Source organism: Siniperca chuatsi, linkage group LG9 (assembly GCF_020085105.1).
Source record: "Siniperca chuatsi isolate FFG_IHB_CAS linkage group LG9, ASM2008510v1, whole genome shotgun sequence".
Lineage (NCBI taxonomy): Eukaryota > Metazoa > Chordata > Actinopteri > Centrarchiformes > Sinipercidae > Siniperca > Siniperca chuatsi.
Genome location: NC_058050.1, coordinates 3,215,647 through 3,242,494, shown reverse-complemented (window position 1 = coordinate 3,242,494; position 26,848 = coordinate 3,215,647). Strand labels below are relative to the sequence as shown.

The 26,848-nt window shown below is 39.2% G+C and overlaps 1 protein-coding gene and 2 non-coding genes across 5 annotated transcripts; all 3 read left to right on the top strand.

The window, feature by feature from the left end:
* The first annotated feature begins 6,485 nt into the window (after positions 1-6,485).
* Positions 6,486-24,886, top strand: nt5c3a (5'-nucleotidase, cytosolic IIIA). Of its 3 annotated transcripts, none has more exons than XM_044209492.1 (8): positions 6,486-6,944; positions 20,266-20,364; positions 20,824-20,893; positions 21,058-21,190; positions 21,308-21,397; positions 22,106-22,268; positions 22,388-22,588; positions 23,182-24,886. In XM_044209492.1, exons 1-8 carry the CDS (start codon positions 6,807-6,809, stop codon positions 23,281-23,283), a joined length of 996 nt encoding a protein of 331 aa, XP_044065427.1. In that variant the 5' UTR covers positions 6,486-6,806; the 3' UTR covers positions 23,284-24,886. The 3 variants fall into 3 exon arrangements, with proteins under 3 accessions (XP_044065427.1, XP_044065428.1, XP_044065429.1); XM_044209493.1 differs by lacking the exon at positions 6,486-6,944 and adding an exon at positions 17,843-17,904; XM_044209494.1 differs by lacking the exon at positions 6,486-6,944 and adding an exon at positions 20,048-20,140.
* A 967-nt stretch (positions 24,887-25,853) lies between these two features.
* On the top strand, positions 25,854-25,925 carry trnap-agg. Its single transcript has one exon. It is a non-coding gene; the product is annotated as a tRNA-Pro (tRNA).
* Positions 25,926-26,574: 649 nt separating this feature from the next.
* trnap-agg lies at positions 26,575-26,646 on the top strand. The gene has a single exon. It is a non-coding gene; the product is annotated as a tRNA-Pro (tRNA).
* Positions 26,647-26,848: the final 202 nt, after the last annotated feature.

Sequence of the window (26,848 nt, the reverse complement as noted above, 5' to 3'; positions counted from 1 at the left end):
CATATATAGCACTCTTCACAGGTATTCCTTCTTCACTGACATTCTCACTCACTTTTCCTGCCATTTTTGACGCTTTCATCCAAAGTGTGTTGGCATAAATGAGCAGGTAGGGCTTCAGTGTATTGCTCATGGATACTTTATGGCTCTCCACTAGGGCTGCAACTCATTATCGATTAATCTGCTGATTATTTTTTCAATTAAGCGATTATCATTTAGTCCATAAAATATTAAAAACTACTTGTAAAGACAAATATAGTTTGCAGTGTTTCTCATGTGCTGTAGAGTTCTCATTTGAATGTCGTTATCTTTTATTACTGTCCTCTGAAAGGGACATTTGCCTTTCAGTTGTTAATATAATGACCTCCATATCGAAAGGCATTTAAAACTGAATGAATTTAAATGTGTTTATCATTCATAATGGACCTTTGAAAATCACATTTGTCTTCATCTGGGTGAGCCCAGCTCCAAAGGACAGCTGGTAGAAAGTTAGTCTGAGCGTCGACTTTACATTTGGGGCATTAAACCTGGGACGTTCTGGTTGTAGTCGAGCAGCACCATAAATCTAATAACAGCATCAGAATCATTATTACCAAGTAGGTTTACACATACAAGGAATTTGCTTTGGTATTTTGGTGCAAAACAATAAACATAGTAGAAATATAAGAAAGATAAAGCAAGTACTGCAGGTCAAAAATCATGAATATAAAATTATTATTAATTAAAAAATGAAAAAAATATATATTATAAGAAAATAATAAAGTCATATGTACAATATGACTTATTTAAATTACAGTTTGTGCCGGGATGTGCAATGTGCAAAATATTTACATGTACAGTATGAGTATACTGTACTATAGGGGTAGGGGGGTTAGGTGGGTATGAGAGTCAGTGTCAGTGGGGGCCCGGGCCTTGTTGATGAGGCCAGCTGCAGACGGAAAAGAAACTGGTTTTGTGGCGTTAGGTTTTGGTCCTGATGGAGCGCAGCCTCCTTCTTTCTCTTGTCGGGCATTTAATAAACGGTCTGTATTTGGGTTCTGAGTTCATGGCTGAGATTTCCACACACAGTATCTGGTTGTTGTCCTTATTTTTGGAATCTTTTGCTAAATTCATTTATTGTTTATTGCATTTAGTTATTATTCATTCATGTACCAACTTCCCTCTTTTTTTTTATTGTCCCCCCACTGCAGCGCTACAGCGAAACACTGACTGAAACACAGTGGGAATTTGGTAATAAAATGACTGCAACTTTGGGAGAAACCCACTTGATTTGACCAACTCAGACTGCTGAAGCCTCATATGAGCTTTGGTTGAACTTTAGTATGCCTTTTTACAACAAACAAGGACTGTAGATATCTTCACGGCTATTATTGAGAAGAGGAACAATCATCAACCAAAAACTGTTGCAAATGTACATGTTAGTAGAGTTTTAAGACAGACTAGAAAAAATGTGAACCTGTCCTTATCATACTGTGCATGTATTCCGCACTGCTTATGGGCTTTGCTAACAGTACTTTTTTTTTTTTTTTTTTTAAATCTGACCTTATTAACAATAAGCACAAAGACAGGTAGAATGCACTGTTTTAAACTTCAACATAAACATACTGAGATGGGACCATTTCACTGAAAATTACAGTGAGGAAAATAAGTATTTGAACACCCTGCTATTTTGCAAGTTCTCCCACTTAGAAATCATGGAGGGGTCTGAAATTGTCATCGTAGGTGCATGTCCACTGTGAGAGACATAATCTAAAAAAAAAAAAAAAAAACCCAAAAAAACCCCACAAATATCCAGAAATCACAATGTATGATTTTTTTAACTATTTATTTGCATGATACAGCTGCAAATAAGTATTTGAACACCTGAGAAAATCAATGTTAATATTTGGTACAGTAGCCTTTGTTTGCAATTACAGAGGTCAAACGTTTCCTGTAGTTTTTCCACCAGGTTTGCACACACTGCAGGAGGGATTTTGGCCCACTCCTCCACACAGATCTTCTCTAGATCAGTCAGGTTTTTGGCCTGTCGCTGAGAAACACGGAGTTTGAGCTCCCTCCAAAGATTCTCTATTGGGTTTAGGTCTGGAGACTGGCTAGGCCACGCCAGAACCTTGATATGCTTCCTACAGAGCCACTCCTTGGTTATCTTGGCTGTGTGCTTCGGGTCATCGTCATGTTGGAAGACCCAGCCTCGACCCATCTTCAGTGTTCTAACTGAGGGAAGGAGGTTGTTCCCCAAAATCTCGCAATACATGGCCCCGGTCATCCTCTCCTTAATACAGTGCAGTCGCCCTGTCCCATGTGCAGAAAAACACCCCCAAAGCATGATGCTACCACCCCCATGCTTCACAGTAGGGATGGTGTTCTTGGGATGGTACTTTTCATTCTTCTTCCTCCAAACACGTTTAGTGGAATTATGACCAAAAAGTTCTATTTTGGTCTCATCTGACCACATGACTTTCTCCCATGACTCCTCTGGATCATCCAAATGGTCATTAGCAAACTTAAGACGGGCCTGGACATGTGCTGGTTTAAGCAGGGGAACCTTCCGTGCCATACATGATTTCAAACCATGACGTCTTAGTGTATTACCAACAGTAACCTTGGAAACGGTGGTCCCAGCTCTTTTCAGGTCATTGACCAGCTCCTCCCGTGTAGTTCTGGGCTGATTTCTCACCTTTCTTAGGATCATTGAGACCCCATGAGGTGAGATCTTGCATGGAGCCCCAGTCCAAGGGAGATTGACAGTCCTGTTTAGCTTCTTCCATTTTCTAATGATTGCTCCAACAGTGGACCTTTTTTCACCAAGTTGCTTGGCAATTTCCCCGTAGCCCTTTCCAGCCTTGTGGAGGTGCACAATTTTGTCTCTAGTGTCTTTGGACAGCTCTTTGGTCTTGGCCATGTTAGTAGTTGGATTCTTACTGATTGTATGGGGTGGACAGGTGTCTTTATGCAGCTAATAACCTCAAACAGGTGCATCTAATTTAGGATAATAAATGGAGTGGAGGTGGACATTTTAAAGGCAGACTAACAGGTCTTTGAGGGTCAGAATTCTAGCTGATAGACAGGTGTTCAAATACTTATTTGCAGCTGTATCATACAAATAATTAGTTAAAAAATCATACATTGTGATTTCTGGATTTGTTTTTTAGATTATGTCTCTCACAGTGGACATGCACCTACGATGACAATTTCAGACCCCTCCATGATTTCTAAGTGGGAGAACTTGCAAAATAGCAGGGTGTTCAAATACTTATTTTCCTCACTGTAACTTCATTCTGCTCACAAAACAACAGAAATACCCTTTAACTTGCTTTTTGAGTTAGATTCTTATGGCCTGCTACCATCACATTAAGAAGAGGGATGCTGTTATTAGATTTATGGTGCTGCTAGACTACAACCAGAACGTCCCAGGTTTAATGCCCCAAATGTAAAGTCGACTCTCAGACTAACTTCCTACCAGCTGTCCTTTGGAGCTGGGCTCACCCAGATGATTTAAATTCATTTAATTCATGCCTTTTGATGTGGAGGTCATTATCTTAAAAACTGAAAGGCAAATGTCCCTTTCAGAGGACAGTAATAAAAGATAACGACATTCAAATGAGAACTCTACGGCACATGAGAAACATCGCAAACTATATCTGTCTTTGCAGGTGTTGTAAAAGTCCTGACACGCTCTTTTAAAAAGATGAGAAGTGAAGCAGGGTTTCCACAATTGCAGGAAATGTAACTTTTAGTGAAAATGTGCTTTCATTTATTTGAAACAAGTGAAAAGGTCTTGAAAAGCCTAAAAGTCTAGACTTCTGTAAGTGAAATGACAATACAATCTATTTTTTAAATTCTACAGCTCAACCTGATGCACTTTCACTGTTGTGCTTTAAATCACTGTATGTGAAGGAAACACATACTGTAACTCCTCCACCAGTATACATATTTGTTTGCCTGATGACATAGCTTGAAACAAGTTGATACTGGAAACAAAAGAAAGTGAAACTGAAATCATATTACAACACTTTCTTAACACTTTCAACTAGCCTGCGTGGTTCCAGACCTCTGAATTGCTGCCTACATTCATTTCAACATCACATTGAGCGATTCATGAATACATTGAGTGAAACAAAATGGCAATTCAGGCTGATCATCAGGATAAAAAACAGGGGTGTTTGCAGTTGAGAAGACTCATCCATCACACCATTTCACTCCGAATCCAAAATGTCTTGTATCTGTGTTGTATTCTGATCTACTTCCTGTCCCTTTCAGTATATAAATTGTTCTCTCTGCCTCTTCTACAATAGATTTCTCCCTGTATGATTAAATTAAACTTATCCATAAATGCCTAAATAACCATGCTCCTAAGGTTCTCTGTGACCTGGTGGTACCAGGTTGGGCTCAGTAACTCGGGATGCATTTATGGGAAACTGTAAGTTGCGCTTTCATAAATACTCATTTTGACTGGCGACTTCTTCTGTTTGAGGTACCAATATGTGAAACTCCGTACCCACAGAACTTAAAAATGGATCATGTTGGAGATCATTTTAAACAGTTTTTAGAAATAGTTTTTAAAGAGCGATCACTCATGCAGTGATGAATGATCTGGTGCTTGTCATTGAGTTTTATTGTAATGTTATTGTCATTATCAGTGTTTGTGTTTTGTGCTGTTATGTATCTTCTTGATGAGTTTTGTATTTTGTGCTGTTCTGTATGCATTTTATTGTTGTTGATTTTGTTGTTGAAGGCCCCTTTGAGGACAGGCATTGCAAACAAGCTTAGGCTATAAATGTTGTGGGATGTGGGTTTGGTTCATGCTATGTCCCTGTACAAATAAACATTAAATAGGGACTGACACCAAAACAGACACTTGCATTTATGGTTGATATTTTAGATTGCTGCAAAAGTTTTTGCTTTTACACATGTTGTAGTTTTTGTGGAGATGCACATGCTGTTAAATCCCTACCTATGAGATGGAGACAAAAAAAAAATGTGAGAAAGGAATGGAGGAGGTAGTTCCGTAACTTTCAGTGGAAAATGTGCAAAAGTATACAACATTATCATCGGGCTGATTTGATTTGGACAGTTACCTCTATTATTTTAATCATTTTAATCTCATGAACCTTCACTCTCCTGTATTCATCCATCATCTCTTTATTGAACTTAGATTAAAAGCTTGTATATATAATTTGATGGTTTTAGGGTACATTTTTGAGGATTTTCACATCTTCACCCCTCTAGAGGCGGGACCAGGTAGTGATGTCAGAGGCAAAGACCACAGACAGGACCGAACTGATGACAGTCGACAAAGATTGTCTATTTGAAAGATGCTTCACTCAGTAGTGGCACACTTTTCAGTCTGCAGCAGAGGGTGTTAGCTGTCCCACACATCACTTCTACATCCTGCATTTTGGTCTCATTTTGTGTCCGTGTGTCGGTGAAAAAGTCAAAAATCCAGAATATGTTTGATATTTAACAGTGTTGCATTCAAGTTCTAATTAATTGGAAAAAAAAAATAAACCTAAAATACAAGAATCTTGCGTTTTTCCTTCAAATCAAACAGTACAGCAGCTGAATTCACTGATTAGCACACTTTCAATCAGAGAGAGAGGGACATAATGAATGAAATTAACTTGTGGGATGAAAACATTGACACCGCTGGAAATATATCCCTTTGTGCCATAAAGCAACCTATCAGATTTTTCTCCAAATCTATAGAAAAAGCAAACCTATGGGAAAAGCAGTGTGGTAAGGAACGACAGTCTTGTTTGTATTTGGTAATTATTCTATCACCTCAAGTTTAATGTCATGATGTGATAATGTAAAAATTATACATTAGTCCCTTTAGCAGGATTGGTAAAGTTACGTTGAACATACACACCACAGACATATAACACACTCCCATTCAGACAATAACAAAACTTTTCTTAGGTTACACATAATGTTAAGGCTATGAAAAGACCTACAGCATTTAATAACATTAACCCACAAAAGGCCTACTATATGCACCTAAGGAAACTGAAAGCTACATGTGCTTTATGACCACTTAATTACTTAAGCTTAACAGTATGCACCGAAGGAAGTAGTGACAGGTACTAAAAAACACCAAATGTGTCTTCTGAGAGGGTGCATATATAGCTTTAAATGAGATCATTCAAAATGTGATGATGGTTTTTGTAAATGACGTCCAATATTACTGTGGACTTTACATTGATTAACGTCCATGTTGTTAATGACTTTTGTTTTGGTATTTCCTGTACGGGCGGAAGTGTTTTATTTTGAATTTACAGTGAAAAGGGGGAAGGAGGAGGCGGGATAAGCTTCTGAAGCAGAGATAGTGTGCTCACCTTTTTCTTCTTATTTATTATTTTTTATTTTTTCCTTTGAATACACAAAAACATCTCCTAAGTCAGACGTTAAAATCTGAGCTTAGTTTGAATATACGTTCAGAATGTAATGTTAGCCTAGCTACCTGACAAGTTTGCTAGCTTACGTGTTGTTGCTAAATAACATACAAATTAAGGTCTGGTTCTAATAACGTTAGCTTAATGGCTGAAAGGCATTAGGGTTATGTAACATGTCATTTATTTGTAAATTTTACTATAATATGTTGACAATATTTTGGCATTGCTGTTAAATAAACATTGTCATTCAGCTGTTACGTTGGCCGCCAAAAATTAAACTTCTACTGAGTGACTGGTCGCTTTTAGCATAGAGGATCTTCGGCTGCGGGTTTGAGCCAGTAGGAAGGCGCCTGTTGACAGAAGGCAGGACGGGACTCTCCGGGCGGCGGTTGGTAGTTGGAGGAATATCGGACCGTCATGGACAGGACGGCCGTGGTGAAGGTCGGAGCCGCGGCCAGTGCCAGCGTCTGTGCCCTGTTCGGCGGCGTAGTTCTGGCCCAGTACATCGTCGCCAAGAAGAAGCGAGCGGGCAAGAAAACGAGGATCATAGAGATGGTGAGTAAAACCAGACACTCCAGCTGCGTCAAGACCATTGACTGTAAGTTTATGGTCAAGCCGACCAGAGGCAGATAAGATGAGAAACAGGAAGTGGGACATCGCACCTTCTAAATAAAAGCGCGCACCCTTTGACCGTTAACTAACGCGTGTTCTTGAGAAGCTGTTAATAATGCCGTTTGCATTTTTAATTTCAGGCCTATTATAAAGTAGGAGCGATGTACTCTTGGGCATTCGGAAAACTGGGGTTACATTCAGCGTCAAAACTTTGGGGGGCTTGATTTTGGGGTTTGCATGTCTTGTTTTCATACTTTGACGTGATATTAAAGCAATTGTGTTAAATATCTAGGAACCACCAGTTGTTTAAAATTTGATCTAGAGATAACAACTAAGGTATTAAATATAACGTTATTACTGTTGTATTTTAACCGATGCAACATCTAGAGGGTGTCACATGTTCGCTTCTATGCGATAAATCATGTCCGGAAATGTGACAACGTGTTCTTGGTATCTTGACAGTAGTGGCTCTGCACGATGCTCTGCGCATGCGCGGGTGCTTCTAAAACAGCAGCTGTTTTTAGAGGTCACCAGCTAGCTCTTTTCTAACAGAAAGAGCAGCGGCTTTTCTGTTTGAGACCAGGAAGCTTTGACAACTGACCCCCTGTGTTAGTGATGCTCTCTACAGCTCTTTCACTGTCCTGGAAACAGCTTGTGCTGCTGCTGCTGTCTGTTGTTGAGCAGGCAGCATGCAGGTTATGCAAGCTGCAGAAGCACATACAGTACACTCAGTCCAGCTTCCTAACCTGTCCAACAGGAATCCGGCTTCTGCACAAACATAAACATTTCACACAAACTGCAGACAAATAAGAAAAATAGGGGGGAAAGGGCCATATGTCAAGATTTGTGTGGTTCAATTACAGACTTGTCTAAAAGAAAGGGAAAGAAAGTGTATGGCACCTGTCATTTTTGTAGAACAAGAACTTTTTAGTTAGTAGTGGTTTGTTTTTAGAAACGTTTCTATACACATTTAGAAATGTTTGTATTTACATTTTTCTGTATGAGCAGAAAAGAGGTGAAAAAATTGAAAACAACTTAATTCTTACTTTATCCCATTTGCAAAATATCATGTTCACCGAACCTGTAAATATTTGTATATTAAGCCCAGCATTAAGAAAACTCTTTGAACCTGTGTACACATAACAGATAACATTTGCTTTTTTCTCAAGAATTATAGTTTTATAAAGAATTTATAAAGACACTATTTTATTACCTTCTATTCAACTTAAACACCATCCCTCAAGTGCCCATGTGACGATATATGTAGTTCAACAAAGAAGAAGTGGTTGAATATACATGTTTATTTTCTCGTAATATAGTTTGTAATATGTGGCTGTGTCTCTACTAGAATCTATATGATTCATGTCTGAGTTATTTGACTCCACCTATACAGCTATTTGTATGCACTGTCTACTCACACAGACACTCACAAACACACACACACAAGCTCATTTAACCGAAATGAATCCCCTCAAATTCAGCTGCCACTTTTCACATTTTGTCATTTACAGTAGAAACAGTTGATCTGATTTCAAGCTGGCCACCACAGCAGCCAAATGCTGTGGCTGCAGACAAACATTTATCGTTTTATTGCTTGTAATATCCCTGGCAGGTAACCTCCTCATTATGCCTCTGTAAGCATGCTTTTATCAGCGCTGTCTTGCAACAGTCTGAAGTGTAAAGCTGGGTTTTACAGCGGCATGTCTGGTTTGTGTAAAAGTGAACACAGTGATAGTGTATGACAGAAAACTTGTCTATTTCAAAAACAGCTTTACGTAGTTTTTAGTCACTCACTTCCCTAATAAGCTCTTCTGTTCATGTAAAAAAAATCTACCTTGTCAACTAGTTTGTGAAATAAATGTTGTGAAATATATCAAAGTAACCTTATGAGAATGAGAGGCCAAACATGAAACCAGACGTGAAACTGTGCAATTTGTAATGCATCTGGCAGTTGATTTCTAATAGTGTTGGCCTCAAGATGTAACTGTGAGCAACTCAGCTGACCAGCTGATTGGTTGGCTCCATATATTTACAACAGAGTGAGCAGGAGAAGGTCAAGGGAAGCTCTTCAGATGTCTCTGTCTTGTTCTTTCCCTGCTGATGTGATTTAGTTTCATTAACAGTGCTGAAAAGTCAAAGGGAGGCTGCCAAAAGAGAGACAAAACCAGTGTTATGTCAAGTTATTTTGATAATCGTGGCTTCTGGATAGAAACAGTTAGCTAGTTTCCTGCCCTGACCTTCAGCATGGAAACTGGTGACCATCTGCTTTTGATGATGTCCGATTCTACAGAAGCACAAACATCCGCTCTGAACCCCAAGGAGTCTAAAACCACACGACAGCAACTCAGTTAGGTTTCCATTTTGTGTCCTGTGTTGAAATTTTACATGGACATTCCTCTACTGAGCGAGTTTTGTGACTCTAGTAGCTCATCTCTCAACTGTCTCCATCTGTGTCTCTTCAGAAATACTTGTGCATCACAGAAAAACCAAACACATTCTTCATTCCCAAAAACCACTGTGGTTTTTGTTTACAGCAGGCCTGCTCGTTACCAGCAAGACTTTGTTCACTGGTTACCGCTGGTTGTTACATGTTTGTCTGTTTGTTCACACTTTCAACTGCAGCGAATAAAAATATCCGATACTGGGGAGGTTAAAGGTCAAAGGTCAGAACACCTTGATGATAGATGCAACAAAGTTAATAATAATAATTAATAAATGATCATTTATGATAGCAAGAAAATGAAATAATGGCCGGTGAGAAAAGGGAGAAAAAAAATTATATATATGCATAAAACTGCATAGAAAAAAATCGTTTTTGAACTTTGGTTTTGGTTCTTGGACTTAAAATTGTGTCCATGATATTGATAATATATCCATCTGTATCCTAAAACACAGCAGCTTGAATGAGACTCTCTTCATACTACCAGAAAAGTATTTTCAAAACACAGCCAGCTAGGGATGGGACGATATACGATTTTATCGTGGATCGGGATAAAAAAAAAACACTCAAGATAAGTTGGGGGTGGTGAATTTCCATTATCAGTATAATCGTGAATATTCTGACATGAGTGACTTGAAAAAAGCGGTCTAGCTCGCTAACGTACAGTCCTATATTGATTTCCTGATTTATTTTCAATTGCCAAGGTTTAGCACGTTTCACTCTCTAGGCCACAAGGCTAGCAGTACTGTTTGAACCCGTTTTAGTAAAAAAAAACAAAAACAAAAAAACAACAACACTGTGGCACTTTTTGTCATCAAAGTAGTACAGTTTGACTCTATGCCCCAATGCCAATTGGATTTTATTATTGTTAAAGGATAATTATTTCCTGTATTTCTTAAGTCAAGGTAAATTATATATATTGCAATTGATGAAATTGTTGTCTGTGCCATTTGACATCATGGTAGAGAAGTAAGAAATAGAGCCTGATTTACACACACCTTATGATTTATGCTTACCTTATTTAAGTTTTTCACTAAAAAGGATGTTCACTAAAAAGATGTTTCTATCTGTGATGCAATACAAATATTTGTTTATTAACAAGATATAAGGTAAAGTGATTCCCGTATGTTTTAGTGCCATTTTAAGAGTTTTAAGCATATTTTGATGATTATTGGGTTTAATATCGTAAAATCATGTTCATGCCATTAGTTAAATGTCAGTAAGTATACTGTAATCATACATATATAAGAACAGTAAAATTCCTATAAATCTCCATAAGTCCAATCTTATCTTTACATTACATCCATTTCGCAGACACTTTTGTTTAAAGCAACTTGTATTTTTATTCCCTTGCGTGTACATCATGAGCAATTTGGGCTCCAGTGTCTTGCTTATGTAGACAGGAGTCCACTGGGGATCGAGGCCTTATTCCCTAGGTTTCATGACTACCTTCAGCAATTGTAAGTGCTTATATTTTGGGCCTGGTCGTCCCATTCGCCCCTGCATGCATCTGTGTTGTACATCTGTGGCCAGATCTAGTTCATAAGACCAAATCTTCTCTTGGAGATCAACATTTACAGTTTGTTACCTAATGCTCTGAAAAGCTATTCAGTGTTTTTCTTCAAACTTGTGTTTTGTTGTTGAACTGAGTATTGGATGAGAGTTTGGGCCATAAAGGGGTTGAGGAATGATTTGTGAGTAAAGAGAGATTTATACTTTTGTTTTCTATCTAATGCTGTAATCTGGAACGAGTAAACAGATTCCTGTGGTGTTGAAGTTTTTCAGTGCTCGTAAAAGTTCGTTCTCCAGACCAAGTACTTGCTGTTTAGCAGTTGTGCACTAAATGTGTTCTGTAACTATGATTAGACAGACTGGAGATAAACAAGTGTGATGCTCGTCATGTTAGACATGTATATTAGTCATATTCACACTGTAGATTGTTGGTCTGAGCCATCGAGGAAACACTGACTTCAGTGTGTGTTGTTTCTGTCCTGTGATGATCCACAGAATTTTTCATGCACGTGATCGTGCTCTGACTTCTGTCTCTGAATAGTCCTGTTCCTTATTGCCATTTAGCGTGGTTAGAAATAACCAATGTCCGTCACATTTGTCACATTTCCAAAGCCCAGAATGATGCTATTAATGAGGTTCACTTTAGAATGACCCCTCCCCACCCCCCAGCCATACACCTGCTGAGCTCAGTCAGACAGATCCTTATGCATCATCTTGTTGTAGTTGTAGTTACTAGATGATAGTTTAAACCTCAATCACTCAAAATGTTGCCTTTGCTGTATAATGTAGCACCACTACCCATTTCCACTGAAGCTTAATAAGCCTAATTTTCTTTAAAATGAATTTTCTTCTGATATAAGTGAGGGTGCTCTTTAGTTCAGGCAATGTGGGCGCCTCCACTATTACATGCTGTAGAAAACCCTGATATAAAAAGTATTTTTTCTTGATAAATTATTAAAACAAGTAGAAAGCTCTCAAATTTGTTAAATCATTTTTTGCTTGATAGACCCAATTTTAACTGCTCATGGACTCTTCAGCAGGACACGTGGCGATGTATGTACTGACATTGCCTGGTGTGAGGTTCGAACCTGTGACCCTTTAACTACAGCATAGCCTCTGTGAAGGCTGCACTGCCTTAGTAGATTGTGTAGAGGTGGTTGATGTCAAGTTATAGACCTTTTTCACAGCATTTTCGATGCCTCAGTTCCATCAAGTGTCCCAGTAAGCCATGACAGTGAGCCAGTATGCACAATGCCAGGAACCTGGAACCTGGAACTAGCCCGCCCCCCAGATGGAATGCAGTCATTTTTAGTGTTATCAGTTACACCTGTGTTTTTCCTGCTATGCTAGCTGAAATGTCTGCTGTGAAAAGCTAAATTGCTGTAGTAGGAGAAGAAGAAACCTGCTGGACTGTGTTTCACCCTATTGACCTCTGGAGGGCAGAACAGAGCTACACTTGAACTGCAAGTCTTGGGTTTCTTTTGGAAGACAAGATCGATTTTGTATGTTTCTGCATTCCAGAAATCAGCACTCCTCGATGTATATCTGCGGAAAGGGACAGAGGCAATAAGACCAAAGCAGTATACAAATATTTAGGGTTTGCTATGTACTTACACTGTCTGTCTTTAATGATGACTGCACTATTTGAAATTAGCAGAATGTAAAACCGTAATCTTTGCAGGTCAGAGAAAGAAACAAAGTGTTTGTAGATGATACTTGATGATACAACAGATAAATAGCTGAGTGTCCTATACAGATAACAAAGAAGCTGACAGTAGTATGCAAAGTGATTCACAGACCATGTGCAGTTCCTTATTTCTACAGTGTCTACAGTACAGTATACAGTAGTTTCTATAATATGATGCCTCTACACATACTGGGTTCATATAACGTATTCCCAAGAAAGCTTTTGAACTGATGCGTTGTCCTTGAATTACTAAAGTATCAAGCGACAGTAGAATCAGCTTCAGTTTTTGAATTACCAGGGACATTGGAGGGATCATTAGCAAAGTGGAGGCGTCCCAGTGACTGGACAAGCCTTTCAGAAACCAGACAACACAGTCTCAAATGCCCAGTGCTGGTAAACAGCTGCCCGGTTGAAGTATACTGTAGCTGATGTTGACCTCTGACCTCTGTACAGAGATGAGGAAAAGAGAAGAAATTCTCCCAAAAAGATACCGAACCATTTGTGCATTAGATGTGAAAATGAAATTCACAGGTGTTGCTTTTACACATGAGAATTGATTTCTTGTTTGCACATGAAATTACAATGACGACATGCAGATGACATTTTCTTGGGTTGATGCCTTGGCTTGATTAGTAAGTTTGAAGGAAAAAGTGACAGTAGTAGTCTAATCAATCAGTAGTATGGTCATTTTTTTGTCAGTGATCAACAAGAAAGGAGTCCTAGACAGTGATGTACAGTATTAGAGGGAATTGTAACGAAAATGAATTGGAAGGGTGAAGTTTTCTGGTGATGAAGAATCTGAACTCCACCAGAACTCGGGCGAGTTGTGCCTCGCTAAGGTGACCAACGCTTCTTCCAGTGGCCATGCTGCTTTATCAGTAGCAGCAGATGGCTGTCACCATGACAACCAAAGCACTTCCCTGTTTGGGTGTGGACATTGCAAGTGCAAAACTGTAGGTTTAAACTGGCAACTCCAACATGATAAAAAATAAACACACACACTGGCACCGTCGGTCAGCGTAAAATAAGCCCAGATTCTGACCTCTAAATTTTCTGAAACTTTTATTCAATGGCATTTCTAAGGTCACGGCAGACCTATATTCAGGCTTGTGCCAACATCACGCCATGTTCACAGTATGTTTGAAATATAACAAGGATTGGATTAAGGTCTGATTGCAGCTTATATGTGTACTTAAACTCATCAGAATGGCCACATTCGAGATGGTTATGTTTGGACAGGTGTTGAGAACTTGAATTTGCCAAGATAAAGGATTTTACAACCTTGTTAAGGGTTAAAATTTGAGTTTGATATTATAAACAGTAAATGTATCCTGGGTCCCACCTAAGGGACCAGCTGCTAGTGCTCTGTAATCAACAGTTAATTAGTTTTTTGTGGTTGGTAAATCTACTTACTGTTATAAAAACTCTCGTAATTAAAAACCATGTACAGTTCACAATGATATTAAAATCCTTTTATCTGGTTAAATAATGGGTTTGGCCAAATTCATTTTCTACCTTGTATCGCTAAGTAGTATGATCAGCAGTATTAGTAGTAGTAGTAACAGTTGCAGTAGCATTTCAGGTCGTAGTAGTGGTGGTGGTAGCAGAAGTTGTAGTAGTATCAATATAATTAGTAGTTGTAGTAGAAAAGTAGTACTAGTAACAGCGTTTTGTAGAAGTCATAAAAATAGTAGTGCTAGCAGAAGTTGCAGTAGCTGGGGGAAGAGGAGGAGGATCAGAAGTACTAGTAACAACTGTGAAAAAGTAGTGACAATAGCAGCAAGTTGCAGTAGTATCAATAGAATTAGTAGTAGTACTAGTTGTACTAGTAGTAGTAGGACTAGTAGTGGTGGCAGTAAGAGCCGCAGTATTTGCAGCAGTAAGAGATTTGAAGACGTATGTAATATAATGGTTGTTGCAAAAGTTGCATTATTTGAAGAGGTAGTAGTATTAAGGTGTTGGTAGCAGTAGTTGCAGTATTATCAGTATGAGTACAGTTGTTTGTCAGAGGTTTATCTAAAAACAATAGAGCTGGGATCAATCATCTCTCAGGTTGTGTGCACAGATGAACAACAGCTTGTGAAATGTCACCTCTGCACGTTGTCCGTATCTGTAACCTTTGCTCAGCCTCGTGTAGATTAGGTGTGATTTCAAAATAATGCTGGGAGAACCTTGAACAGGCAATTTGACAGCTGCTAGAAAAGTCAATAGGACTGATAATCATTTTCTCAGTCAGTGTGTTTTGCAGCAACATGCAAAGTGGTATTAGTAAAGCTTTCAGAAAATCGTTAGCTCCACTCAGCTCTGCTACCTTTAAGCCTCACTCCTTATCTCATATTTTTTTATCTTTTCTTTTATCTTTTTCTCTGTTTGATGATTGTCTTGAAGCCACAGGAATGTTTGCATAAGACAATGAACACACTGGATGCCTAAAAAGCAAAGCGCATTGCAATGTGACAAGCTACATTCAGGTAATCAAATGACATCAAATCCAAAACTTGCGTGAACTTGAGCTTCATCTTGTGGTTTTTATGTACTGTTGCAGGTACAGAGTGCATGACGTGCCTATGGGGCCAAAGCCAAGGAAAAACGGATTTTAGTGGAAAGATACTGGGAGAAAGCCTCACAACTTAAAGGAAACGCCCCTGCGCCTCTGGGAAACGATTGGTGGGGCTGTGTCTCTGTGAGCCCGGTGTACAGCAGGAACATGTACTGATATTATGGTGAGGTGTAATCAGAGAGCGTCAGCCTAGTTTTTGGGAGTCGTGGTATGCAAGGGAGGTCAGCAGAGGAGAGGACGAGGTTGTCTCATGTTCCAGTCTTCGCAGTCTTACATCAACAACACAAACAGTGCAGAAGACAGCAGGGAACTGAGCCTTGTTCAGCAAAAACTGAGCCTGGGACAAAGTGTCAGTGTTGCACAAAGGTTCAGATGTTGACCAAATATCTTTATTTTTTGTTCTCTGAATCACTGATTGGTAGAACACAATAATATATCAGCTTGCATTCAGTTTCTGAAAGCTGTGAACCTACAGAGGCTTAAGGTGCATCTCATTTCCCCTATTTATCTCCTTGCTTCTCTCTTTTATCATTATTTTTAAACCTGAGCCGTCCTTCGCAATCAAATGTCATCTGAAGTGACATCATTTCCTGGTGACTGACAGATTGATCAGTCTTCTATGAGCCAGACAATATGACGTAAAATCTTTATCGTGATAAATTGTCACATTAACATTGATAATGATAAAATGAACAATTCTTTTTTTTTTTACATCAATGTGTAACATTTCTTATGTTTGATCACTTTTAACCTGTTTTTCTTGATTAATCACGGCAAGACCAGTTAAAGGTTCTGATGTCATTGGTTGTTGTAGTGACTCTCAGTTTTATTTGAGTGGATTTAGACAAGTCCCAAACATTCTGGCCTCGCCTTGAATGAGGTCTCTCTCATTGTATTTACTCTTAAGGCCCACTAATGAAATATTTTCAGTTGGTGTTGTTGAAGCCCGTTTGCAAAGACTTATATTTATGTACACTACTACAAAAAAGCTTGTAGCCAAAGTACTGACAGCTCTTTTTAGTCCAATTCAAGGTATTGCTGAGTTTATATAGGGACTTTGCTGTTGTAAACGTTGCTGTTGTAGCCCAAGAAACAGTACTTTGTTATTAAAAAGAAAAAAAGTTCATTTTGTTCTTAATTTCTTCTTTGTCTTGCAAAACAAACTAATAAGAGTATTGATAAAGTTAGAGAACAATAAGCAGTTTCAATGACCGTATTATTGTTGATAAAATCCTAACGATACTCATTCTTAAAGTGAGCCTTTGGAACTGCGGACACAAGTAACAATTACAGGAAAATGGTAAATACTTTAACGTAGTGCAACAGTAGCACAGGTAGAGAAGAGTCGTAAAGTCAGTGAGCTGACTCAGTAATGTCAGTTACATATCAGTTAGCTAACATTTGCTAGCATAAAATACCGGTCATACCAGATCAAGTAAAACTGTAGCTGCAAAACCCCTGAGTGTATTGTATTGTATTAAGTGAGGGTGTGTTTTATTGCTAATAAATCAAACTTTTCATTTGTAAAAGGAAGAAAGTATTATTTCGTCTTTCAAAAGTCACATAGTCTCATATCATTTTATAGATTGAGTCAATGCTGCAGCCCTAAACTGTTTTCGGTTGGCACTTGTGTTCACACAATCATGACATTGCACACATTTCTAAATCTCATTACCAATACCAATAATGGAATTATACTGATACTTCGATACTACTTGATCTGACATCATATTGATTCCATAAATACGCCGTTGGAGGAATCTAGGTTTACTGATACGAGACGGGTTGTGTTGGAGTTGCCATCTTTCGACACTCGGAGGCTTTAACACAAGAACCTGTTCAACCTCAAACACACCTCCAGCGTCTTTTACATTTCTGGTTGAGTCTGAACATGTCATCATTTTATTTTAATTACATGTACACAGACACACACGCAGATTAGTGTGTGCGTGTGTGTGTGTACATGTAATTAAAATAAAATGATGGACATGTTCAGACTCAACCAGAAATGTAAAGATACTGCAGGTTGCCTTACCTGTATCTACATGTGGGTGCATCTGTGTGTCCTAAATATTGAGGCAACAGCAGAAAGATAAGCATTAGACACTGTATGGTACCTCTGTATGTGTGTGCGTTTGCATGAATGTGAGGCATGTCCATTAGCTGCATGTGTGTCATGTGTAACTGACCATTGTAAGACCAAACAGCCTGACACTCACACTGAACCTTGACCCTTGTGACCTTTCATGCGCCATCAGGCTATTTTCTGTGTGTGTGTGTGTTTGCAGGGGGAGGGATGCGTGTTGTGTGTTAAAATGTCTGTGCTCAGCAGTAGTAGTGCTGAAGCGAGTCCACCCTCTCTAATTGATAGATTTTAAAGGTTCCTTTTTCAAGGGGTCAAAGGTTACATTACTGGAACAACGGTAGATTACAAATGTCCCTTTTCCTCCACTGTCCCCATTCAGTGTCTGTTTATACTGTGTGTTTGAGTGTGTTGACGTGGGTCAGCTGAATTTGTCACTGTGTAGGCTATGTACTGTATGCATATGTGTGTTTGAGCTCTCCGTACAAGGGGAGGGGTTATGTTGTCTAATCTATTTTGGGCAACACCCCCCCTCCCTGACTGTTACTGTAGATATATAAGCCCTTTGCAGCCACACAATCTTTTCCTCACTCTTATTTTAGCTGAGACAACAGACCCGAGGTAAGCTAGTGTGTGTGTATATGTGGGTGTGTTTGTATATAACTAGCCATTTATGGTTTAAAGTGACTATAGAAACATATAGTGCTACAAATTATTGCTATGAAAGGTAACAAACTCCTCCTGAATGTCTTCTCCTGTTATTAGGATTCTTTGACCTTTGACCTCAGTATTGTAATGTTAATCCAGAAATTAAAGCTTTTCCCAAACTCTTTATTTCTGGTAGATAGTAATGGAACCTGCTCTTGCTAAGAAGATCATGTCTGTTAAATTGTGCAAAATATATTTAAAAAAAAATAAAATAAGGCACAGGAATGTGATGCAGCACATCTGGCAGTATCGCATTCAGTGTCTTGACAGTATAGTAGTATTTAATTGTTGATAGTATAGTAGTATTTCATGTTTTCAGAATATTCAGATTGCTCAAAGGAAGAGTAGGTTTGAATTTCACTGCTGTCAGGTGAACACACCCTCTAAAACTCTGCTGCCTTTTCATATTTTTTCCTAAACTACAGGTTTTGTGACCCTGTACAGGCAGATCATGTTTACACAGGTCCCTATGCCAACCCATTTAAAATGTGGGTCAATCATGTACATTTAAAAACAAATGTGAGGTTGGTTTTTTGACACACAAAGTCTCTACAAAGTCCTCAAAAAAGAAATTCATCAAAGGCAAACTGACAAAAAACAACAAAATAAAATCATCTAGCTTTGCTAAATGCTCACCTATTATCAGGCAATAAACTCAGTCAGTGATCTGTTTAATATTAACAAAATATTGTTAGCTCAAGCATATGTAAATGTATTTATCTTGTAATAAGATTATTTACAAAACATTTCCTGTCAAATAATTACGATCGTATTGGTACATAATCATGTCACAAATAGCTTTACATACTCATTCCGTACTCATGATATAATAGGTATTTTGTAACTCAAGCCACATTGTTACTTAACAGGCTAATTTTGCATTTTAATACAAGCACACACTCATTCCCTGTCTGGCTGTCGAACAGCAGCTGAGGCTGGTTTGTTGTTGCAGGCTTTACTGCAGTTGACTGGTGTGGCTCGCTCCTGTCTGTCCACAGTCAGCTGATCCAGGAACGGCTGTCAAACTTGAGTGAAACACTTCAGTGAAATCCACAAGCGCCTTCAGCAGTGGACAGTATTAAAAGTCTTTCTTCAGGAAAGCTTGAATCATAGCAATGATGCACTTTGTTTTTCCTCTTCTTCTTCCTCCGTCTGTCGTTCAACCCTCTGTCCAATGTACTTGTTCAAGTGAACCTGGCACAAGGTGTTAAAGCGGGGGGGACCATGCAAGATTTCTGATATGTAAAGATTATCAGCCTTAAGCACTAAGTGGCGGAGGGAAAATCTCAAGAGATTTTTCTCCCTTTGCTACTCTTTGAACTTTGAAGTTGCCTAGTTTGTTGTCGATCTGCAAGGACACAAACTGAGTTGAGTTATCCTGCTGTTTGTGACACTAACAGTGTGTTCACGAACAAATTAACACACAGTAGCTCACTGACAAGCCCTGATTAGTTAGCATTAATCAGAAGGACTTTGATCACATCATTTTTACCGATAACCTCGTCATGTATAAACAGAATAACAGTAAACAGACGTAAAAATACTTCAGGCTCACAATCATCCCCAATGATGGATGCAAACTTTTGTTTATTCCTGCAAAATTTTACATAAAAGGTGTCGAGTAATGAGAAGCTTTGAGAACAGACCTGTCCGTTTTGCACTTCAGGCAGAACTGATATTGATGAGATGAAGTTACAAGAAGGGCTGAAGTTCACCTCCTCTCTGCATGGTATTACTGTGGCTGTTTGTGTGGTCGTTCAGCTTGTTATACAACACCGACAGATTCCTAACATCAGCTGTTTCACGACCCTGAAAGCCAGGACGGTGTGTGTGTGTGTGTGTGTGTGTGTGTCTGGACCAGGGAACAGCGTGTTCAAATACACTGAAGGCAGTGTCGAAGAAAAATGTCATTAATTCTAGCTTGACATGTCGTCTTCATACGCCTCAACACGCACTTTCACACATACATACTTCAAATTTAACCTCAATCTAAATCAGTCCTCAACACACAAACTCCTCTTTTGTGCTGTTGTCTTCCTCCTCCTCGCCATACCAGAGCTCTAACCATAGATAACCTGCAGGCCAAAGTGCTGTAGTTGGACCCGAAGTCTTTCAGGAATCTCTTAAAGCTGAAGCATCTTTTCAGGAGGTGAAACAGTCATGCTGATCAAATATCTTTCATGCTCTGTTTTACAGTTTCCTATTTGCCAAGTCTACGTTAGGGGAATGTTTAACCATCCGTCTATAATAACCTCTCGCTCTCTCTCCCTCCAGATGCCTCAGTTTGAGAAGACGACGGTCCACATGAGGGACCCTGAGAGGGTGGAGCAGATCATCTGTGGCCTCATCAAAGGAGGAGCTTCCAAATTACAGGTAGAACATCAAGTCCTGATGACACCCTATCAGTCAGTGTTTTGGTGAAACAGTGCCACCTGGTGGTACTGAAGCTCACAAGCCTGTAGCGACTGGAAAAACTTCTTACCGGCTGACCGCTTCGAATGGTTGGTTTACATTTACAGCCGGTTCAGTGCTTTACCGGCAACAGGACCTCTAGTTAATTTCTGAAGCCCATTACCTGGAAAAGTAGACTCAGTTTCTAGAGACAAACACAGATTTTCTTGCTTAGTGTTTATCCACAGCAGCATATCCAGATGCAACAGCAATTCAATTCCAGTGTCCAGCCCTCCTCCAGGCTGTAATACAGTGGATATGTGTGTGTGTGGTCATGTGTGAGGGCCCTTGTTTCTTCCAGTGTCTGTTTAAGGATTTAATGTGTCTGATTCATGTATTTCTCTGGTTCTGGTAAACAAAGTGTTGTTGGCTGTGTTGCAGATCATCACAGACTTTGACATGACGTTAAGCAAGTTTGCTGTCAACGGCAAACGCTGTCCGACGTGTCACAGTAAGTACAACACGAAAACAACATGAGACATTTCTTAGTGTCAAGTTTTAGTGTTTGTTTTTCTTTTTTTAGGAACGCTTATCGTAATTTAAATGATCAATTTCACTGTGGTTTTCTTGCCTGTTTGAAACATAAATTATTATGGGGTATTCTCCTTTGTGCAGATATCATCGATAACTGCAAGCTGGTGACAGAGGAATGCAGGCAGAAGCTGCTGCAGCTGAAGAATAAATATTATCCCATCGAGATCGACCCTCAACTCACCATGGAGGAGAAATACCCATTCATGGTGGAGTGGTAAGACACATGCACCATGCAAACCTACACACACACACACACATAAACACACATTTTCTTTTATATATATATAGATATACACAGTGTACCTGAAAATGTGTATGTATGTGTTTGCAGGTATTTCAAGTCTCACACACTACTTGTGGAGCAGCGGCTAGAGAAAGACAAACTGCCAGAGGTGGTGAGAGAGTCTGACGCTGCACTCAGGTACCCGTTCCTCCACACTTGCCTGGACACTCTGAACACTCTAGGGTTACTGCAGTTTACTGTTGCATTATGGGTATTTAGCTGATGCGATACCCTTATCTAGAAAGGCCACAAGTGAGTGAAGAGGTTGGGGCTCAGTGTCTTGGATCCTCTGGGCTGTTTTATACTTTTAAGACAGTGTCAGAAAACATGTGACTGCATTTAAAACACTTGTCAGATATAAAACACTGGACGATGTGTTTTTCTGTCGGATTGACAGGTCTTTGATGTGATTTGTCAGGTGTTTTAATTTTAAACAACACCTGGATCTAAATTATTAATGTAATCTGATGCTTTTTAATATTTGCATATTTAATGTTTTGCAGAAATCTAAATAATGTATTGTTATTTTATTTATTTATAAGTTAAACTCTTTAAGTATGCCAATAAACCTGTATCTTTATATGGTCAAAAAAATGTCCTTTAGTTTGTTCAGACCATGGCCAGAAGAGAGCAGAGTAGCAGATTGTAGCATACTTATAAGTATAAATTATCATTAATGCTTAAAAGAAAGATAACTAATGTTATAACTGTATAATAAAGAACCCACATATGTCGGTATGCAATACACATAACATCCTGAGGAAAAACTTTGATGCCAACAACAGAACAGAAGAATACCTGATGTCTCTCACCAACTTGTCCCTTTCTGTGTCTGCTTGGTTTTAGGGAAGGCTTTGAGCAGTTCTTTGATCGCCTGCAGCAGCACAATGTGCCTGTCTTCATCTTCTCCGCTGGCCTGGGCGACGTCCTGGAGGAAATTATCCGCCAAGCCGGAGTCTACCACCCCAACGTCAAGGTCGTCTCCAACTTCATGGACTTCGACGACAATGTGAGTCCCGCAGGAAAGACAAACACCCCTGTTCTTCTGCTTGTGTTACAGCGTAGCCTCATGACTAAAGAAACATAATGGCTCACCATGCTGGTTGGACCTACTCTTCATTCTCACAGGGCGTCCTGAAGGGTTTCAAAGGCGAGCTGATCCACGTGTACAACAAACACGACGGCGCCCTGCGGAACACAGAGTACTTCAAACAGTTGAAGGAATACTGCAACATCATTCTAATGGGTGACTCGCTGGGGGACCTCAGCATGGCTGACGGCGTGCCCAATGTGGAGAACATCCTCAAGATTGGCTTCCTCAACGACAAGGTACAGCCATGACACATGACCATGGATCCCAAAACATACGGGAAATGTCCTTTAACATTGAGTTGATTGAGTTCACAGTATTAGAAATAGTCGATAAACTGAGGTCAGGGAGGGAGATGATATTTGAGCTGCACTTGGATTGATCGAATAGCAGTGTTTGAACTCATCTGAGGCTGTCGAGACACCATGATTGAAGTTTTCTCTTGAGTTTGGCTGCTGCTGAGCAGCGTTTTTGCATTTTGCACTCATGCATCTTGATATTGTACATTGTCTTTGTTTCAAAGCCAAATTCTCCAACGTCCAGGAAGAGTTTGAGTCTTGACATAATTCTGACATGAAGAGGTTATTAGTAAACGTTATGTGATGAAAGTCCTTCATTCTGACTGCACATGTGTCCCCGGTTAGTGACGTTTAGAATTCAGGCAAAAGGAGAAATTGCGTCCAACTGCAAAATGTACAGCTCCTAAGTATTTACCATTAGAAAGCTGAAACCATTGTTTGTGCACTACTCGTTTTCCACTGGATCTCCATGGCGATGGCTGTTGTGACTGTAAAGCCGCTCCTGACAGTTTTTCTCTGGTCTCACTCTGCAGGTGGAAGAGCGACTGGACAAATATCTGGACTCTTATGACATCGTCCTGGTGAAGGACGAGACTCTAGAAGTGCCCAACGCCATCCTCCAGAAGGTTCTATAACTCAACCTCCACCCCACCCCCCACCCCCAGTCCACTCCTCTCCTCCCATGGACCTGTCAGACTTCTAACACCAACTTAAACCTTTGTCGCTGGTCCAGAGTGGTCACTATTTTAACCCCACCACTTGCTCTGGATCCCCCACTGTAAAAGCCTTTTTAAAAGAGATTTTACATCTCTTAAATGAACTGTTTTAAAAGTCCACACCGCAGCATCAGCCTGTTTCTAGTGTGTTTTGTCCGTTCCAACTGGTTCTGATGTTCTCAAGTCGTTTTATAATAAAAGAATAACCAAAAGTGAGATGGAAAAACCCCCCACAAACTCTCACTCCATCTTTATAATTTGCACATTATTGTTACCATTGTTATTCATAGGATTTATTTTGATATGGTAATATTTGTATACCATAAAGCAGGCGCTGACAGGCGGACAGTGTTTTCTTTGGAGCTATCCCAGCATGCCTGTCACCTCAGTTACACTAATTATGTGAATTGGGTGTTAGACGTCCACTTGGTCAGACTGAAAGTGACCCCTTGGTATCAGACATAAAACATGTATCTGCAAAAGCTGTTCGAGGGTCATGGAAGTAATTCAGTACATAAAGGACCTTTGAAAATGTAGTCTAATGACCATTGACACCATATTCGTTTGAGGGAGAGAAAAAAAAGGATTCAGATTGTCAACATGAAACTCAGATGATCAGAGGAAACGCACTTTAAATTGTGTGTATGGGGGAATCAGCCTGTACATGAACACGTGTGGCAATAGTTTTGATATGTGGATGTAGGAACATGTTCTTGCACAGAAAAGCCATATAAGCTTTTTTTTTTTTAACCCTAATGTGCTCATTTTGTATCATATCTACACACAGAGGAAGAAGCAGCTCTTTACTCTTGAAACATACACGGCAAATGCCCTTTTAAATTTGTGAGCTTCTTTGTACAGCTGACTCAACAATCAAGTGTTCTCCATGATGTGTTTAAGGTTAAAGAGGTATTAAGTAATACTAAAGATGATCTCTAGTGGTCATTAGTGGGAATTACACCAGTAAAATCCCCTTGAACCAAGGTAACAGGTGAAGTACTGCAAAATTACAATATATCTAAAGTATAGTTTAGTTCACCATTTCAGTAAACAGAAGGATGCACACTGCTGCCGGTGGCTCAATAAAACTCAACATGAGACTTATTTAATTTCATCACCTTTTCATTCTGTGGTTAAAATTGAGCACCACTTCTAAAATATTCATCTTTGTTTTTTTGGGAGGTTCAAATCTAAAATGTCCCCCCTCTCTGTCGCAACATGTTGTGTTGAATGTTCTCTTTGACTTTGTGTTTTTAAATGTGCTGCTATCACCTGCATGTTGCCTTTTCTTATCGTTAAGTTTATGTCAATGAAATGGGAGAAGTATATATCAGTAAAACAGGGAATAATGTCATACTGTATATGTGGGCGTTATATGGAAATGTATATTGTTTCACTGCATTTGGAGAGATCTCCAAAAGTATAGACTGGTGTGTTGTATTTTTATAAGCAGATGGCTTTGTCTTTTCATTGGTGTGATTTGAAAATGCAATAAAATGTCATTTTGTGAGCCATGACTGGATCACAGACTGGACAGAAATCTGCTATAACATGGGCCCCCTAACAGCCCTAAAAGCTCTGGGTTTGATGGTATTTAAAGGTGCAGTACGTAGTGTACAGCCTGTGGAAATGTTACAATGTGCTGTGAAAAGATTTCTCTACCACCAGAGATTTTGTTATTCAGTTTATACCGAGGTATAGTATCAATCCCTTTAATATAGATGGCTTTATTAGACAATTCTGTAAACTACTGAGCATGACTGATTAATGTCAAAATTGGATTTACATGGTATTTGCATAAATGTGGAGAAGTACTTTGATCTATCAGGTATATAATTCACTAAATGAATCAAAAACTAACACATTCCCATTTGGTTACTTAATCTAAACATTTTATATTAAATATAAAATTACATATACCGTGATAGAAGATTTGGTCCATATCACCCATACAAACCCAGAAAGAACTATTATTAATAATAATAATAACAATGCATCATGTTAAGTTTATCATGTTTTGATTGTAAAATCTGAATTTGAATAGAGTTGCTCAAGCTGTCAGATAAATATAGTGAAAAAAGAGTGCACTATTTGTGTTTGAAATTTTAGGCCAAGTAAAGTCCCCAAAATGAAACGTACAAAGTGAAGTAGTAGTAGCTCAAAAAAGGTGTTTGTATTTGAAGTACTTTTACCAATATGTACAGTAATTGATGAGATGATGATGTGTGCATACATGAGGCTGAAGGTCGGTGATGTTACATCAACTGCCGCTTTGTTTGGATGGGATCACAGTATAAAACAGCATGAACTTTCAATGGGAAAGACTGTTGGAGTTTTGGCACATGATTTGGCTGCAGTACCATAAATGTCCTGCAGATGGCGCCCAGTGACAAGAAGATTATCTGAAGAAGTCTGGAAAAAGTTGCAGGAAAAATAAGAAGTCTGACCGACGTGGCATCTTGTAAAGTTCGGTTTATGTGAGTTGTTGTGGCTCGTTGGTCTAGGGGTATGATTCTCGCTTAGGGTGCGAGAGGTCCCGGGTTCAAATCCCGGACGAGCCCGGTTTGTTTTTTTTTTGCCAAAAGGAAAACCTCACATGGTTCTGAAAGAATAGAATCGCTCTTTTTAATACCAACTAATAATCACTAAAGCATATTTTACTAGTTAGTTTATCTGGCCTGAGATTTAGTTTTTGAAGTGATAACCTCCATCATCTTAATATGGAAGTTAAGTACTACACATTTTCACATTTTAGTATACATCAAGACTACAATGCAATTACTGAGCCAGTTATCTAATTATTTCTGAAATAAATGACTGCTCCAAATTACCATCCCATCAGTCCAATGTAGTCCAGTGACATGACTATAAATTACACCATTGTATACCACGGGACTTGTGCAAACATATTATGTGATGGATATTTGCGATGAATGAAGAGAGTCCCGAGGTTATCTGGTTGAACTTGAGTGCAGTACTTGAGAGAACCTATCGCCTTTGCTGAGAAAAAGATGATGCTTTAGTAGGAGACCACTACTGCAAGTTTGGTAGAAACTGAGTGTGCTGCAGTACAATAAAGCGCATGTAGATGGCACTCAGTCACCAGGCAATCTAAAGCAGCGCTTTGTAAAACAGAAGGGAGCAGAAGTGTTCAGTCAACGTGGCATGTACATTCAACTCTGAAAGTCATGATAAAAGAGTACTGTAAGTGGCTCGTTGGTCTAGGGGTATGATTCTCGCTTAGGGTGCGAGAGGTCCCGGGTTCAAATCCCGGACGAGCCCTCAACTTTTCAATAGCAAGAGCAAAACATATAATTAAACAAAAAAAAAAAAAAACCCACATAATTAGAACTAAATGTTCACTATTCATATGTGTTCGTTTACATGCAGAACAAAATCCTTAATTCCATAGAAACGATATTGAAACTTCCCGTCCCAGATTTCTGCAGTTTCTCATGTAATGTTGCTTAGTTTATAACTTTAA